Consider the following 18717-nt stretch of genomic DNA (forward strand, 5'->3'; position numbering starts at 1 on the left):
AGGATTAATAATGGATAGGTGTCTTATTGACACCTCTTTGACACCTCTCCAATATTAACCTGGACTAATGTCACATTCCAATAGCAAGGGGACATTAACCCTTTATTAACCCATGAGCCACCTCTAAAGGCAATGGGACTAGACGGGCTAAGTGCCAGAAAAGGCGCATTTTATAGATGTGCCTTTTCTTGGGTGGCTGGGGGCAGATATTTTTTTAGCCGGGGGGGCACAAAAGCAATGGTCCCTCTCATGGCTATTAAAATATGCCCTCATTCACTGGCTTTCCCTCTCTGGTGGTGAAAATACGGCGGGAGCCCATGCAATTTTTTTTCAACGAATTAACCTGTTAAGTGAACACCTACATGTACAAAATTTTACACACAAACCCTAATCTAATTATTAGTCAAAGACCTATAAAAAAAAAACCTAAATGAAATGGTTTACTGTATGTAAACCATGTGTCATTTCATGTTGGGTTTTGTAATATTTTTACAGAAGCCGGCAATTGATTTAGCGGCTATTATGCTATGTAGAACTCTGAGATATAAATATATATATGTGTCTCAATGATGTGTGTGTGTATATATATATATATATATATGTATGTATGTATGTATATGTATGTATTTTATGTGTATATATCCTTTCGTTTGTGTTTTAAAACCTGTCATTGGGATCCATTATATGTCCATTTTGCAAGCCGGCGAGAAAATCTCGGCATAGGGATGCAATACGGATGCTTACATGCGCAAAAATCGCATCCTAGCCTTGCCAACGGATGACATACGGATCACTGTTCAGAGAACGTTTCTGCATATTTCAACCATAAAATACGGACCATATTTTTATATGTTTTGTCTGTAATCAGAGTGCCTGAGCCCTGGAGCACGAACATATCATTAACTGAAAACTACAAATAAAGATAAAACAACCACCACAAGATGGATTTCATCAACCCAGGTATCATTGTAATCAGTATAACGGTACCGATCTGACACTGTGTGTAGATCACTGTGCACAATCCTGCTGACAGGTTCCCTTTAACTTGTAGCTGTTGGCTCCACCCATGTTTTTTTTAAATCTTCAATATATAATTTTGTTTTGATTACAGAATGGTCATGCCTTAAGCCTGCCATTATGGATTGCTGTGCCTCATTAGAAGAATCTGTACCTACCGGTTACAGATTTCTCTGCACTGAATACAACCCCTGGCAAAAATTATGGAATCACCGGCCTTGGAGGCTGTTCATTCAGTTGCTTAATTTTGGAGAAAAAAAGCAGAGCACAGACATGGCACAAAACTAAATTCAGTTCAAATGGCAACTTTCTGGCTTTAAGGGCAGTTTCACACATCAGTGTCTCCGGTATGTGTAGTGACAGTTTTCTCACGTACCGGAGACACTGACACACGTTCTATGCAGATGTCAGCGTGTTTTCACGGACCGTGTGTCCGTGTGCAAAACACGCTGACATGTCCGTTTTTGTGCAACAGCATGGATCACACGGACTCATACAAGTCAATGGGTCCGTGTAAACACGTACCGCACAAGGATGCTGTCCGTGTTCGATCCGTGTGCGTTTTTAAAAGTCAAAGGGTTAACATTAAAAATAATTTTTCAAAAACACGGACAGCACACGGATGGTACACACAGACATACGGATAGCACACGGATGTCACACGGACACGGATGGCTCCAGTACCGTTTTTTCCGGTATCTGAATTATCTGGACATGTGAAACTTCCCTAAGAAACACAAAAAGAAATCGAGAACAAAAAATGTGGTAGTCAGTAATGGTTACTTTTTTAAACAGAGCAGTGGGGAAAATTATGGAATCGCTCAATTCTGAGGAAAAAGTTCTGAAATCACCCTGTAAATTTTCATTCCCAAAACTAACACCTGCATCAAATTACATCTGCTTGTTAGTCTGCATCTAAAAAAGAGTGATCACACCTTGGAGAGCTGTTGCACCAAGTGGACTGACATGAATCATGGCTCCAACACGAGAGATGTCAACTGAAACAAAGGAGAGGATTATCAAACTCTAAAGAGGGTAAATCATCACAAAATGTTGCAAAAGATGTTGGTTGTTCACAGTCAAATGTGTCTAAAATCTGGGCCAAATACAAACAACATGGGAAGGTTGATAAAGGCAAACATAGTAGTAGACCAAGGAAGACATCAAAGCGTCAAGACCGGAAACGTAAAGACATATGTCTCCAAAACAGGAAATGCACAACAAAACAAATGAGGAACGAATGGGAGGATACTGGAGTCAACATCTGTGTCCGAACTGTAAGAAACCGCCTAAAGGAAATGAGATTTACATACAAAAAAAGCTAAACAAAAGCCATCATTAACACCTAAACAGAAAAAAGCAAGGTTACAATGGGCTTAGGAAAAGCAATCGTGGACTATGGATGACTGGATGAAAGTCATATTCAGTGATGAGTCGCGAATCTGCATTGGGCAAGGTGATGATGCCGGAACTTTTGTTTGGTGCCATTCCAATGAGATTTATAAAGATGACTGTCTGAAGAGAACATGCAAATTTCCACAGTCATTGATGATATGGGGCTGCATCTCAGGTAAAGGGAATGGGGAGATGGCTGTAATTACATCTTCAATAAATGCACAAGTTTATGTTGATATTTTTTACACTTTTCTTATATCATCAATTGAAAGGATGTTTGGGGATGATGAAATCATTTTTCAAGATGAGAATGCATCCTGCCATAGAGCAAAAACTGTGAAAACATTCCTTGAAAAAAGACACATAAGGTCAATGTCATGGCCTGCAAATAGTCCGGATCTCAATCCAATTGAAAATCTTTGGTGGAAGTTGAAGAAAATGGTCCATGACAAGGCTCCAACCTGCAAAGCTGATCTGGCAACAGCAATCAGAGAAAGTTGGAGCCAGATTGATGAAGAGTGGTGTTTGACCCTCATTATTAATAGTCCATGCCTCAGAGACTGCAAGCTGTTAGAAAAGCCAGAGGGGGTGCAACAAAATACTAATGATGTGTTGGAGTGTTATTTTGTTGGTTTGTTTCTCATGATTCCAGAATTTTTTCCTCAGAATTGAGTAATTCCATAATTTTTCCCCTGTGCTTGGTTTAAAAAAGTAACCATTACTGACAACCACATTTTTTGTTCTTGATTTCTTTTAGTGTTTCTTAAAGCCAGAAAGTTTCCATATGAATTGGCCTTAGTTTTGTGCCATGTCTGATCTGCATTTTTTCAACAAAATTAAACAACTGAATGAACATCCTCCAAGGCCGGTGATTCCATAATTTTTGCCAGGGGTGGTACTAATCAATGTGGTGAGCTCTCAAACTCCCCTTTTGTTTCAGCACTCAAGTCATTGTGCAATAAGCCGAAATACCACACATGACCTGTGGACCAATGTGGAGCTGCTGTTAAGGCCCCGTCACACTAAGTGACTTACCAGCGATCCCGACACCGATATGAAGGTGTCAGGATCGCTAGTAAGTCGCTATGTGATCGCTGGTGAGCTGTCACACAGACAGCTTCACCAGCGATCAGCACAGTGATGCCGAGCGCCCGGCATCGCTGGCCATCGCTGTAAAAAATAGAATCAAAATAAAAAATATTGTTATATTCTCACCTTCTGACGTCCCGTTCAGCCATCCGGCCTCTCTCCACGCTCCGGTCCCAGTGATCCTTTGTGAGAATGACTGCGAGATGTCACGGTCTCGAGGGATAACAAAGTCTCGCGGTCATTTGTGCAAAGGATCACTGGGACCGGAGCGTGGAGAGAGGCCGGATGGCTGAACGGGACATCGGAAGGTGAGAATAACTATATTTATTTTATTTATTATTATTTTTTACACCTGATCGCTGGTCTCTCGCCTGTCACACACAGCGATGCGTGCTGGCCAGCGGGAGACCAGCGACCAAAGAAATGTCCGGAGGTTTCTTGCAGCGATCGATACCGGCAGGGGGGCCGCTCGCTGATCGCTGTCACACACAGCGATCTCGCTGGTGAGATCGCTGTTACATCACAAAAGTTGTGACTCAGCAGCGATCTCGCTGGTGAGATCGCTTAGTGAGACGGGGCCTTTAGAAGAACGCAGCCATGGCTTTTTCATTTAATGCAGATTTATCGTTTAAAAATGTGAAAATGTGTTAAACGCTTTGTAACAATGCCTGAGCTCTTCTGATTCTGCGCTGCCTCGTTCCATTGCAGAGATACTCGCATTTTTGCATTTGAAGTACAATATGTGAAATCTCTGTTTCTATTGCAACTAAGCGATTTTTCAGCTATCTCTGGAGGTGGCTTTGGTGATTTTCTCATATCAGTCGCTGTCAATTACTGCTTAACAGTGACTGCTGGATCTGCTACTGAGCTGTGAGTGGTAGTGTAAAGGAGAGTGAGGTGAAGGCATGCTCCCAGAGCAGACTGAAGAAACAACCAGTTGCACTTCAAGCTGAGATTTCACATACTGCACTATAAAAGAAACAAATGTGAATATCTCTGCAATGGAATGACGCAGTGCGAAACGGAAAGGGGCCCCTTTCTGGTACAATGTCCCTATCCTGGGCCCTTTCCCTTTTCTCCAGATTTAAAAAAAAAAAAAAAATGATTATTCTGACCCTCTCCCACGGCGGGCAGCGTCCTCTTCTGTAGCCAGAGCTGACAGCGGATGACGTCACTGGCATGTCGTCTTTGGCTGGCCTCTGATTGGCTGACAGTATGCATAGCTGCACAGGGGCCTGAGGGTCTCTACATCACATTACATGTCACCTGTGTGGCCTGGGACACAGTGACTGTTACCCCCTCCGCTGTGTGCAGGAGCCCCACCCCCTCTCCATCCTGTCACTTTCTTCCTTGTATATATTTTGTATGGCAGCCTTTGTCACATGTACACCGTGCTGGGGCTTTATACACAATAATACCGGGACTGCATACAGAGACACAGGTGACCGCACTATCATAGCCGCTCCATACCCGGCGGCCCTAGGACCGCGCGATATACACTCCCCCCCCCCCCGTTCCTATTGGTCGTCTCTTATATACAATCAGCCAATCTACAATGACTTATTGCGCGATGCTCATATCGAGGCGTGAAGCGCAGGCGTGCTCCCATTGGCTGTAGCCAGATGCAGGGGATGTGTTTCCGCTTCCTAGCCCTGACTGCCCGGAAACGCCAGTCAGCAGCAGCTGCCCAAGAGAAGGTACGGTGCGGTTTGCGGGTTACGTTATTGACGAGGAGCCGGCGTAGCAGCCGCTTGGTACCGTACACATTGGCCTTATGGCGCCTGCAGTGAGCTCCGGCTTCTCACAAAGCTGCGGGGTTGGAGCTCCAGTGCTGGCAGACAGCTGTTCTGTAGTAGGTTCCATGGGAATCATTAGGCAGTGACTGGACTAGTGGTCTCCGAACTACAGACCCCAGCGTGCCAGCCTCAGTAGGCCGGTGCTGCAGCATGTGCCCCGAGTGCGGCTCCTGCCCCAGGATGTCCCGGTCAGTGCCAGCTCTAATATGGCGCTGGCTTGTCTTGCCTTTCCAAGGACTCTGTCAGTGAGCTCCAGTCCTGGTTGTGCGGATCCGACACGGGTGCAGGGAAGAACTGATGAGCGGTGCTCCATGGATACAGCCCCATTAGTATAGAAATGTAATGTGAATGCTGCCGGCCACAAGGGTTTCCCATAAATGATATTTCCACAGCACAGATAACTGTCTGATCGATGCCCCCCCCAATCATTAGCACAGTGACCCCCACCACCATTCATTAGCACGGTGACACCCCCCCCCACCATTCATTAGCACGGTGACACCCCCCCCACCATTCATTAGCACGGTGACCCCCCCACCACCACCATTCATTAGCACGGTGACCCCCCCACCACCACCATTCATTAGCACGGTGACACCCCCCCCACCATTCATTAGCACGGTGACACCCCCCCCACCATTCATTAGCACGGTGACCCCCCCACCACCACCATTCATTAGCACGGTGACCCCACCACCACCACCATTCATTAGCACGGTGACCCCCCCACCACCACCATTCATTAGCACGGTGACCCCCCCCACCACCACCATTCATTAGCACGGTGACCCCCCCCACCACCACCATTCATTAGCACGGTGACCCCCCCCCCACCACCACCATTCATTAGCACGGTGACCCCCCCGCCCCCACCACCATTCATTAGCACGGTGACCTCCCACCACCATTCATTAGCACGGTGACCCCCCCACCACCACCATTCATTAGCACGGTGACCTCCCACCACCATTCATTAGCACGGTGACCCCCCCACCACCACCATTCATTAGCACGGTGACCCCCCCACCACCATTCATTAGCACGGTGACCCCCCCCCACCATTCATTAGCACGGTGACTCCCCCCCCCACCACCATTCATTAGCACGGTGACTTCCCCCCCCCCCCACCACCACCACCACCACCATTCATTAGCACGGTGACCGACCCCCACCACCACTATTAATTAGCACGGTGACCCCCCCCCCCCCACCACCACCACCATTCATTAGCACGGTGACCGACCCCCACCACCACCATTCATTAGCACAGTGACCCCCCACCGCCACCATTAGCACGGGGGCCCCACCTCTTCAGTCTCCTTTGAACTAACTGTCATGGTCACACATGCAATGTCATGAGCCTTGGCTGAACACACGGGTGGCTGTTTCTGTTAAGTCTCATGGACATTGTTAGACACGGGACTGGTGACCGCCAGTGATATCACTATAACTTTGGCGCCAGGGTATTAATCCGGCATCCGGTGATTTGACCAATCCAGCACTTACCGACACTGCTAAAATGTAATGTACAAGATGTCACCCTCATGCTTTACTGTGACCGTGCCGTCATCCAGGATGCCCCCTCCCCAGCTCTCCTAACATTTCACTGGTGATTGACTGCTTTGTTCTATTGCAGGTTTCCAACTGTAATGTGACCCGAGCCCACCATGGCCGCCCTGAGGAAGCCACACACAGATCCGGATAGGTAACTTCAGATAATTGGTAAAATGTGTGGTGGGTAAATCTGTGACAACACTGTATGTAATCAGATACAGACCGGTGCGTCAGCGCACTGTGGTTCATGAATTCATGAACTCCAATATTGCTGTAGATATTAAATTGGGGGGGGGGGGATCAATAGATCTTGGAATAATAATAATTCCCACAATTGGATGTCTTTAATAAAAATGTTCCTGTGCTGAGATAATCTTATAAATGTGCCCCTGCTGTGTACTGTGTAATGGCTGTGTCTGACCGTACAGGAACACGGTCTGATCATACCACAGCTTCTGGGTAGAAGAGGAAGCAAAAGATTATACATACATTATAGCAGGAGATCACAGATGATTCTTTCTGTGAGGTAAAATATTTCCTTTCCTGCTTAAAACAATGTTTTACCTCAGAAAGAATCATCTGAAACATCAGAAAACTGTGATAGGAGAGCAGCCCACCGTGTCCGCAGCCACCACACACATCCGCCAGCAGGGAGCCGACATAAAGGCACTTGCCACATATGAAACCTAATGAGAGTTCCCATGTGACCGACATCTCTTGCATCCAGTCAAACCAAGCACAAAAGCTTCTTTTACTAAAACTGACCTTAATTAAGCTACCCGTGGCTGCCTGACCTAGTGTCATCTGCAGAGTGCTCCATAAAGCTCATGATGGTGGCTGTTAATAATCGAGTACATTACAGATATTGCCTCCATATAACAGGACTGTCCTTTCTGGCATCTATATCGAGTGGTTCTGCAAATCCGTATGTGCACTTCAATATGGAAACATCACAGCTCCCTGTCTCCAGCACTGTGACCACGAAAATCAGAACCACGTCTAATGTCCAAACCAACTTATCGTTCTTCTCGCCTAATATGTTGCCAAACTACCTCACCATGTGCCAGACCAGCCTCATCTGAACGAGGAGTGAAAAGGAAACCGGGCATAGACCGCAACTAAAATTTTGTCTGGGAAGGATGCGTGGATAAGGGGGCTGAGCCCTGAAGGGGGCCACATGCCCCGATATCTACTACAAAAAAGACAAAATAGGGCCCACACACCTGTTAGTATAACATTTATGTACAGATGAACAAATAAGCTATGTGGCAAATATACAAGCACATACACGATGCATGAACTCCAATATTGCTGTATATGTTACAATATGTATGTAGTAGCCATTGATGCGACCAGCATATGGCTGCCGTGGTTATGGACACAGAAGCCCTGATTCATCAAAGAGTTTCATCCACAAATCTGGTGTAAAACAGTTTGATTAGTCTCAAAAAAATTGCACAGCTCAAGGCTGCACAATATTTATTTTTTTACTGTTTTTCCACACCAGTTTCACCTAGTTCTGATAAAATGAGCAGAATTGGAGCGCGATGCCATAGTCTAATTCATGACGAGCTGTGGTGTACCTTACTTCAGTCACTGACTGGAGTAAGATCTGTACCGAGGCGTACACTACTTACCATGCGTGCTGGATTCAGTAAGAGGCGTGCACCTATTAATGAATTAGGAGTGTCCAACGAACCCCATCATCAGGGCTGGCGATGGTCACACCGGTCTTGATGAATTGGGGCCAGAATTCTAAGGTGTAGCTTGATATTCTTGCTGGAGAACTGGCAGAATTGCATGGTTTTTTCCTCACTATTTTACCCTGCATTGACTTTTCTCATTAATTATTACATTTATGGTGACATAAATGGTGTGAAGACTCTACAAAGACCCTACTGCAGTTACTTAACCCTTTTTAATGGCTTATATCATGGCACATTTTTCAATCTATTCATTGTTATGATGCAAAGTTTGAAAACTTCCATCTTACCAATTCTTCTTTTTATCTAGATTTATCTGCATTTATCCTGCTTACATCAATAGTAAGAAGACGATTGCTGAAGGAAGGAGGATACCAGTTGAAAAGGTCTGTACCTGCAGGGAACCATATAGTAACTGCAGATCTGTCCTCTTTGGTCATATATGATTGTATACAGTATAATGTTGTGTAATCAGGTGAAAGATTGTAAAAGCTCCTTCATAATGCTGCTACTGTACTATTGGTGGACTTCACAGCAAATCTGCTGCTTATGAGCCCCATGTGGATTTACCCTTAACATGCCTTGTCAAACTGTAAAGCGTTGCGAAATATGTTGGCGCTATATAAATAAAGATGATTATTATTAGTCTTTTTCAGGGTAAGCCTTTTGCTCTCGGACAACTTTCACTGCTGTTTTTTATTATTTTGTATAAACTCTAAATATCCATGGTCAAAATCATCAATTTCTTCCTGATTCTGGGACCAGGCCTGACCAGCTGTATCCCTCAACCACGTCTGCAGGATTGGTTCTAATAAAGTAGCATTATTGGCTGTCCACTCTCTCCAGTCCCACAAGCTCGCTGCCTCGGGGTAATCCTTGACTCTGATCTCTCCTTCAAACCACATATCCGAACCCTTTCCACTTCCTGCCGACTTCAACTCAAAAAGACGCTAGTCCATGCCCTCATCTCCCGCCTTGACTCCTGCAACCTCCTGCTCTGTGGCCTCCCCTCTAACACTCTTTTTCTTCAATCTATCCTAAGCGCCACTGCCCAATTAATCCACCTGTCCCCCCGCTATTGTCCAGAGACTCCAGTTCAAAACCCTAACCATAGCATACAAAGCCATCCACAACCTGCGTCCTCCATACATCTGTGACCTCGTCTCCCGGTACTTACCTGCACACAACCTCCGATCCTCACAAGATCTCCTTCTCTACTCCCCTTTTATCTCCTCTTCCCACAATCGCATGCAAGATTTCTCCCGTGCATCCCCCTACTCAGGAACTCTGTACCCCAAAATATCAGACTCTCGCCTACCATGGAAACCTTCAAAAAGAACCTACCTCTTCTGACAAGCCTACAATCTGCAGTAACCACCGATCCACCAAACCAGCGCACAACCAGTTCTATCCTCACCTACTGTATCCTCACCCATCCCTTGTAGATTTTGAGCCCTCGGAGGCAGGGTCCTCTCTCCTGTACCAGTCGTGACATGAAATAAGTAATAATTATTATTATTGAGCGGGGTGTTCCAGTAATCTCCTGTTACCTGTAGGAGAACTCAAGAATATTTCTCCTGCAGCGCCTCCACCATGGAAATGAAGCATTGCAAAGTGTCCGTTGATGTCAATGGTTTGTGTGTGTAATGTACTCACAAGTTCCAGTCGCCCGGAGGGACAGAGCAATCTTTGTAATGCTTTCCTTCTGTATTACTAAATGGTAAACCTCCTGTAATTGCAGAATTTTATAATGCGGTATTTGGAAATGGGTTTTCTAAATTGTCAATCTCCATTTTTCAGTTAATCCTTTCCAGCATTGGGGCGCTAATAAATGGTCTGCAAGTGTGGAGGGGGATCAGGAGGTTAGCTCACGTGGCAGATGCCAGCTATGTTACATGGCCAGCATCTGTGCCTGATGGCTGTTAACCATTTACATGCTGCTGTAATTCTACATAGCTGCATTTAAAAGGAGTAGCATTTGCGCACACAGTGTAACTTTGCAGCGCTGTGGTCCTGGCTCAAATCCCACCAAGGACAACAGCTGCAATGTGTTTCTATGTTCTCCCTTGTGCTTGCGTGGGTTTCCTCCCACACTCCATGGACCTAGTGATTGGGAGTTCAGATTGTGAACCTCAATGGGGACTGCAATGTCAATATCTGTAAAGTGCTGTGGAATATAATGGCACTATTTAAGTAAACATAACATATTAAATTTAAGCCCCCACTCCCTGTTCAAAGTAAAGGGGTCAATATATTTTTTTTTTTTATCACTGTGCACATAAAAGTCTAATTTATAGAAACAGAAAATTGATTAACCCTTATAACAACCACTGTAAAGTCAGAATTACAATTTTGCTTCACACAACCTCCTTTAAAAAAAAAAGACAGGTTTACATATGATACTACAGTAAAGGAGAAACAACGAGTATATGTAGCCAAAAATGCAATGAAAATCATTATATTTATCCAAAGATTAGACTTTAATAAATATTTATAGTATAAACATCATATATTAAACAACATACATGGGCATATATCAGTGTCATGTGACTAAATCCATGGGTCAATATAATGACCAAGAGAAGTGGAACCCAAAATATGAATAACACATGTACTATTCAAAAAGAATTCATTTGAAAGAGTTATAGTATATTTAGCAACACATGTTATCCAATAATAGGGATTTAAATAACAATAAATACCCTAAAGCTCATAATTCCTATACCGCTAGGTAAACAACTTCCCATAGACACAAAAGAGCGCATTTAAAGTCCAGTGCACGGTAAAGAAAAAGTATATAATGAGATTAGTGTAAAGTAATTACCCATAGTGGTGTATGCGGGGTCCCGTCTGGACCTTGGGGTACATGACCAAGGTCCAGACGGGACCCCGCATACACCACTATGGGTAATTACTTTACACTAATCTCATTATATACTTTTTCTTTACCGTGCACTGGACTTTAAAGGCGCTCTTTTGTGTCTATGGGAAGTTGTTTACCTAGCGGTATAGGAATTATGAGCTTTAGGGTATTTATTGTTATTTAAATCCCTATTATTGGATAACATGTGTTGCTAAATATACTATAACTCTTTCAAATGAATTCTTTTTGAATAGTACATGTGTTATTCATATTTTGGGTTCCGCTTCTCTTGGTCATTATATTGACCCATGGATTTAGTCACATGACACTGATATATGCCCATGTATGTTGTTTAATATATGATGTTTATACTATAAATATTTATTAAAGTCTAATCTTTGGATAAATATAATGATTTTCATTGCATTTTTGGCTACATGTACTCGTTGTTTCTCCTTTACTGTAGTATTATATTGAGTCGCCTTGTAGCATGGGCATTTGTTTTTTTTGCTGGTATTCTCCGTTTACAAAGGTTTACATATGATGTTTAATTGATATCAATAAAAAAATGTCCGCTTGCCACGCAGCTCCCTCACTCGGCTCAATCGACAGAAACGTAAAAGCATTCCAGGTAACCATAAAATGGTGACACAAAGTACAAACATCATTTTTATACAAACTTGGAATATTTATCTATCACCTCAATAGAAACATAATTGGTGCAAGCTTGTTAACACCGTAATTGCACTGACTTTGAATATCATGTCTACAGGTCATTTTTACTGCCATTACACTTTTATTTTTTTTTTAACAATTTCATCCCTCTCAACTTTTTTTTGTTTTTTTTAACCTGCTTTCTACTTAACTGTATGACAAAATGAATGGGATGATTCAATTCTGCAGCTCATCCCTCCAAAAAGGAGCCTCATACCGATGTCAACAGGAAAGTAAAAAAGGAATGGTTCTTGGAAGAAGGGGTGGAAAAAAAGGTGAAAATCCTTAGTCATTAAAGGGTTAATAAACGTCTCCATTTCTCCCTTTGTTCTTAGGCTGTACCGAATCCAACATGTGTGGAAATTGCCGAGATATGCCGCGCCAACAAGTTAAACGTCGTTATTGAGGTGATACGTGGTTTCATGGTGGTTAGGGGGTTTTTTTTTGTCTGTTTCACAAGGAGTTTTTCTTATCCAAATTTTCTTTTCTACCTAGGGGGATAAGATGTACACACGTGAATGGAACCGGGATGCGCAGTACAGGGGCCGCGTGCGTGTGCAGCTCCGGAACGAGGACGGCTCGCCCTGCGTGGAGAAGCTTCTGTCCAGTAATTATGGCTTCGGCTTTCTTGCTAGTTCTGTGTTCTCCAAGGTTTCCTTTCCATGCAGTATAAGCACAATGATTTGCTTGCTAGAAGAGCCGATTTCCAACCCTCAATGGATGGCCTAATCTATCAGCACCCATTACCTCTAATATGACTTAGGGTCCCGTCACACCAAACGATGCACCAGCGATCCCGACAACGATACGACCTGGTCAGGATCGCTGGTGCATCGCTACATGATCGCTGGTGGGCTATCAAACAGGCAGATCTCACCAGCGATCAGGAACAGAGAGGACGCTGGTATGCAAGGTAAATATCGGGTAACTAAGCGCACGCGTTGCTTAGTTACCCGCTGTTTACCTTGGATACCAGCTCCCAGCACAAGCACACTGGTATCCAAGGTACACACCGGGTCACTAAGCGTTTCCTAGCAGCTATTTTACCATGAAGACCTGCTGCACAAAGTCTCCTCTTTACAGTTGTTGTAGAGATGTGTCTGCTGCGAGAACTCTGTGTGGCATTGACCTGGTCTCTATTCTGAGCTGCTGTTAACCTGCAATTTCTGAGGCTGGTGACTCGGATTAACTTATCCTCCGCAGCAGAGGTGACTCTTGGTCTTCCTTTCCTGGGGCGGTCCTCATGTGAGACAGTTTCTTTGTAGCTCTTGATGGTTTTTGCCACTGCACTTGGGGACACTTTCAAAGTTTTCCCAATTTTTCGGACTGACTGACCTTCATTTCTTAAAGTAATGATGGCCACTCGTTTTTCTTTACTTAGCTGCTTTTTTCTTGCCATAATACAAATTCTAACAGTCTATTCAGTAGGACTATCAGCTGTGTATCCACCAGACTTCTGCACAACACAACTGATGGTCCTAACCCCATTTATAAGGCAAGAAATCCCACTTATTAAACCTGAGAGGGCACACCTGTGAAGTGAAAACCATTTCCGGTGACTACCTCTTGAAGCTCATCAAGAGAATGCCAAGAGTGTGCAAAGCAGTAATCAAAGCAAAAGGTGGCTCCTTTGAAGAACCTAGAATATAAGACATATTTTCAGTTGTTTCACACTTTTCACATGTTAATTCATAGTTTTGATGCCATCAGAGTGAATCTACAATTTTCATAGTCATAAAAATAAAGAAAACTCTTTGAATGAGAAGGTGTGTCCAAACTTTTGGTCTGTACTGTAGCTCTACTGAGAATTGTGACTTTTGTGTCATGAGAACTTGTGGTCTGTGCCCATCTCTCGCTCCTCCATTGAACTTTGAAAGCACCAACTGCCATCTATATCAGTAATGGGAAAGCTGTGTTCACTGAATATAGATTTTTCCCATCAATTGAGAGTTAAAGATCAGTCCAGGCAAGGAAAGAAGCACATTTTTATGGGATATATAATGATTATTCATCATGTACCCCATTCGTTTATGAAATAAGTACTAATCATTGCTTTAAATTTTAAGTACCATATTTTGCTGGCTGTAAGACTCATTTTTTTTCCCAAAAATTTTTTGGAGGAAAGTGTGGGGGTGCATCTTGTAGTCTGGATGTCCCTCGCTGTCGGGGTAGAGGAGTGGGTTACAGCAGGCAGGACTGGCGCTAACATGTGTGCCTGCTATTAAAGACAATGAATATGCACTGCTCCCCGCGCCCAGAATCTCCTGTTGATATTATCCGTGTCAATAGCAGCCCTAAAGTCCGATAACAGCATCATGACAGTTTTTGCTTCAAATTTTTCTTTATTTTCCTCCTCTAACACCTAGGTTTATCTTATAATCTGCAAAATATGATGTCTTTTATTTTTCTTTGTCATATTGTTGAATATGTTTTGGTTTCTGTCTTTCTCTTATTGAATTCAGTGGAGTTAAAAAGCAAATGACCTGTGTTCTCCTCCCCCCCCCCCAATCCCAACCTCTTTAAATGACTAAAGTGGTTCTCTAGGTTGTAGCCAAATTTCTGCCATCTCTACGTGTGAGTGTAGATTAGGCCTGTTTCACACTTCCGTTTTTGTGTCCGCCAAACGGATCCGTTTCCGTTTTTTTGACGGAAACTGATGCAAACGGATCCGTTTTTTTGACGGATCCGCGGTAACCGTAATGGAAGTCTATGGGACAAAAAAAGGATCCTGCAAAAAATGGCGGATCCGTTTTTTTACGGAAAACAACGGATTTTGACGGATTTGAAAAAACGGAAGTGTGAAACAGGCCTTACCGAATCGTGCCTGCTGCAGCCTGCACACCCAATATCTTCCTGTATTCCTGGGTAGTGATGTGACCACAAGTATATGACTTCCCGACTAGATTATCCACGTCTCTCACTGTTCTATACAGTGATGGCAGAAATTTGTTTGTAGTATATATAATGTATGTGTCTATCAAGTTCAACCTGTAGCCTAAGATATCGATCCAGAGGAAGGTAATCACAGAATCTAGTTCCCTTAACCCGTAATATTGTTTTTTTTTTAAGGAAGGCATCGAGGCCCTTCTTGAATTTTAGTAGTAAACCAACCATTACGCATCATACGGCCGAGAGTTCCATAATGTCACTGCTCTTACGGTCTGGGATTATGAGTAAACCTTCTTCCTCTAGATGTAGAGGATGCCCCTCGTCACTGAGTCAGGCCAAGTAGTAAAAAGATCATTAGAAAGGTCTCTGTTCTGTCCCTTCATGTGTTTGTGCATTGTAATAAGATCATCCCTACGCCTCTGCTTTTCCAAACTGGCCTCGTTATTGAATGTACAGTTTGGCAGCACAATACAAGGTTTCTGTTCTTAGGCTTACTGGTAAGCTCCTTTGGCTGTGAATTGATACAAATCTTTTTTTCCCCCTGTAGGGAAGGCTGTGATGCTTCGTGTGGCAGAAGATATCCCCAAACTGAAGACTAGGACACAGAAAACTGGAGGTGGCGACCAAACTGTCCAGGTGGGAGAAGGAGGGAAGAAAAGCAAGAAAAAGAAGAAGTGATAAACTCGAAGTGATGAAGATGAACCAGAGATTTGGTTGATGGTGCCGGTTACCAGTCAAAATGAATGCATGAAGCATCTCTGGGCTCTCTCAGTAAATGACTTTGAAATGTAGTAACTCCAAACACAATGCTGAGAGATGATCAGTCACTGCTGGACGCATCCAAACAAGAGAAGAATTTTTCTCAATGTTATTTCTTCAATTATTAGTAAGAACTTGGCTACTTCTGTTTTTTTGTGTTGAATAATTGTTGGTTTAGTTTTTATTTTAATCTATTAAAGCTCCAGCATCTGACAAAATTCCATAGTCTGATCTTCCTGTTATTCCCTTCTCTGTGATGGATGATACAAGGTTACAATTAAACACTTGTTTGCTTTAATAAACTACACTAAAAATTTAAGAACCTTAACCAAGCTGTCTGTCATGCAGGGCTGTGGAGTCGGAGTCGTGGAGTCGGAGTCGGTATAAAATGGACCGACTCCGACTCCTAAAATATATAATAAATTGGGTACAGTAATTCAATGCAGGATGTGCTGAATATTTTTTTATAGGAGTTTGGGAAAGTTATGAAATGTCCTATAAATGACTGTTCTATTCCTGATCTAAGGCTACATTCACACACAGCGTTTTTCCTGTGTTGTTTGAGGATACGTTTTTCAGCTGCAAAAGCTGATCATCTTTTTAAAAAACTGCATCACCTGAAAGGTTTTTGAGCTCATAGATAATGTTTTCAATAGCAAAAGCAGATTAGAAATCTGCTCTATCCATCCATTTATCCATATCTGTCTATCCATATCGTATCTGTACCAAAAAGAATGAAAACCGGGTAGTACACCAATATATATTCTGTTCTAAATATCTTGATTATTGGATCATAAAAATGATTAAATGTCTGATGTTCACATTGTACTACAATAAATTTTTCACTTAAATATAAGCAATATGTGTGGGAGTCGGAGTAAGGGAAATTGAGGAGTCGGAGTCGCAGGTTTGGCTTACCGACTCCACAGCCCTGCTGTCATGTACAGTAGTTGGCATCACCGGTGTCTACAAACTTTAAATAGGCAGACTGCCTGATTATGAGGGTAATGTGTAAATCTAGAAGTGGGGGGGAGTGCGCAATAGGGTGACAACCCTATTGAGGTAAAGTATGACAGTGCTGGTTACACTGACAGGCACAACTCCTATGTAGGCATGAAGAAAAACAGCTGCTGCTGCCCTGTGACTGACTGGTGGATAAATCCTCCAGGAGATACTGGATCCAGTTGGATGAACATACAGGTGGGCTGCACTGCTGAAGTGAATACATTCTTCAAAAATGATGTTGTGAACAAAAAACCTGTTCATGTTTCAACTCCATACCGGCATCTTTGGCAAGTGGAAAAAAAAAACAAATGTTATTTATTTAGCTCTCCATTCTGCTGATGACCTGAGGATGGCATCCTCAATCAGAACCTCCCACTCCCATCTCCAAGACTATACACGTGCTGCGCCAATTCTTTGGAATGCACTTCCCAGGTCAATACGATTAGTCCCCAATCCCCACAAGTTTAAGCGTGCCCTGAAAACGCATTTATTCAGACTGGCCTATCGCCTCAACACAACCTTAATCTATCCCTGTGTGGCACAGCCAAAAGTTTTACCATAATCAGGTTCCCCGCATCATGTTCCCACATGCTTTATGCATGCATTAGCCCTCTGTGTCTGTACTGTTGCACACTTATTATGGCTGGTCCATACAATCAGGGCAACTGTTACCACCCACCTTTCATGTCTCCCTTTTTTTCCTCATAGATTGTAAGCTTGCGAGCAGGGCCCTCATTCCTCTTGGTATCTGTTATGATCTATGTGATTATTGTTATGCTGTAATGTCCATTGTCTGTACAAATCCCCTCCGAAATGTAAAGTGCTGCGGAATATGTCGGCGCTATAGAAATAAAATTTCTTATTATAAAAGTAGTCACTGTGCTGTTTGGCATCAAGGTGTGTACCACACTGCTCATGGACCAAAGAAACCAATGTAAAGGGTTGTTTCAAGATATTAATAGGAAAATAATTGACTAACACATTAAAGGTAAAGGCTATAAGACCATCTCTGAACATCTTGATGTTCCTATTACTACAGTTGCATATATTATTCTTTTTAGTGTTTAGGTCTATGTCCGTGTCTCCCTGGACGTGGCTGAAAGAGGAAAATTGATGACAAATTGTAGGAACGGATAACATGGCTGGGAACCGAAAAGCCTATATCTTCCAAAGAGATTAAGGGTATGTGCACATGTTGCAGATTTGCCGCGCAGATTGGCTGGTGATTTACAGTACAGTGTTATTCTAAAATAAACGCTGTGCACTTGCTACGGAAACACATCGGTTTATTTTCTGCAGCATGTCAGTTCTTTGTGCAGATTCCTCAGCGTTTTTACACCCATTCCATTATATAAATCCACATAAAAAAGAAAAACACAGATTTTGAACTGCAGGTTCTGCCAAAATAAGCAGATTCCACACAGCAATCCGCAACTTGTGCACATACCCTAAAGATGAACTCCCAAGCCGAAGTACATCAGTGTCAGATCGCACTATCTGTTGCTGTGCTGGTCAACCTGGAGCAAATCAAAAAAGTAAGACTGATATATGCCAAAATGCACATTGATAAAATTGGTTTTTATATTTGAGAAAGATGCTATAGTGAGCGGTGACTGTTCCCGGTATTCACACTAAGTAAACAGCATTTTCTGAGGTCTCCGCTTCCATATAAACTGTGGATCGAGCAGAATATTATTCCATGCTCCAGTTCAAAATTAGATTTTCAGTCAATTAATCCACTGGCATCAAGGAAAGAAAAACATTTCTAAGGGTATGTGCACACTTTGCGGTTTCTGCTGCGTTTCCACAGCGTTTTTGGCTCTGCAGAAACGCAGCAGATTCTGCTGCGTTGTACAGTACCTTTATTTCCTATGGAAATCAAAAAAAGCTGTGCACATGCTGCGTTTTTTTCCGCGCGGTTTTGCTGCGGTTT

At 43.1% G+C, this 18717-nt stretch overlaps 1 protein-coding gene across 1 annotated transcript; it reads left to right on the forward strand.

Annotated features, from left to right (window-relative positions):
- The first annotated feature begins 5051 nt into the window (after positions 1-5051).
- SRP19 (signal recognition particle 19) lies at positions 5052-15997 on the forward strand. Its single transcript, XM_073551126.1, has 6 exons — positions 5052-5198; positions 6934-7002; positions 8865-8940; positions 12467-12538; positions 12627-12738; positions 15568-15997. Exons 2-6 carry the CDS (start codon positions 6965-6967, stop codon positions 15696-15698), a joined length of 429 nt encoding a protein of 142 aa, XP_073407227.1. The 5' UTR covers positions 5052-5198; positions 6934-6964; the 3' UTR covers positions 15699-15997.
- The last annotated feature ends 2720 nt before the right edge of the window (positions 15998-18717 follow it).

Source organism: Dendrobates tinctorius, unplaced genomic scaffold (genome assembly GCF_039654945.1).
Source record: "Dendrobates tinctorius isolate UK_male_01 unplaced genomic scaffold, ASM3965494v1 ptg000003l, whole genome shotgun sequence".
In the NCBI taxonomy this organism is placed as follows: Eukaryota; Metazoa; Chordata; class Amphibia; order Anura; family Dendrobatidae; genus Dendrobates; species Dendrobates tinctorius.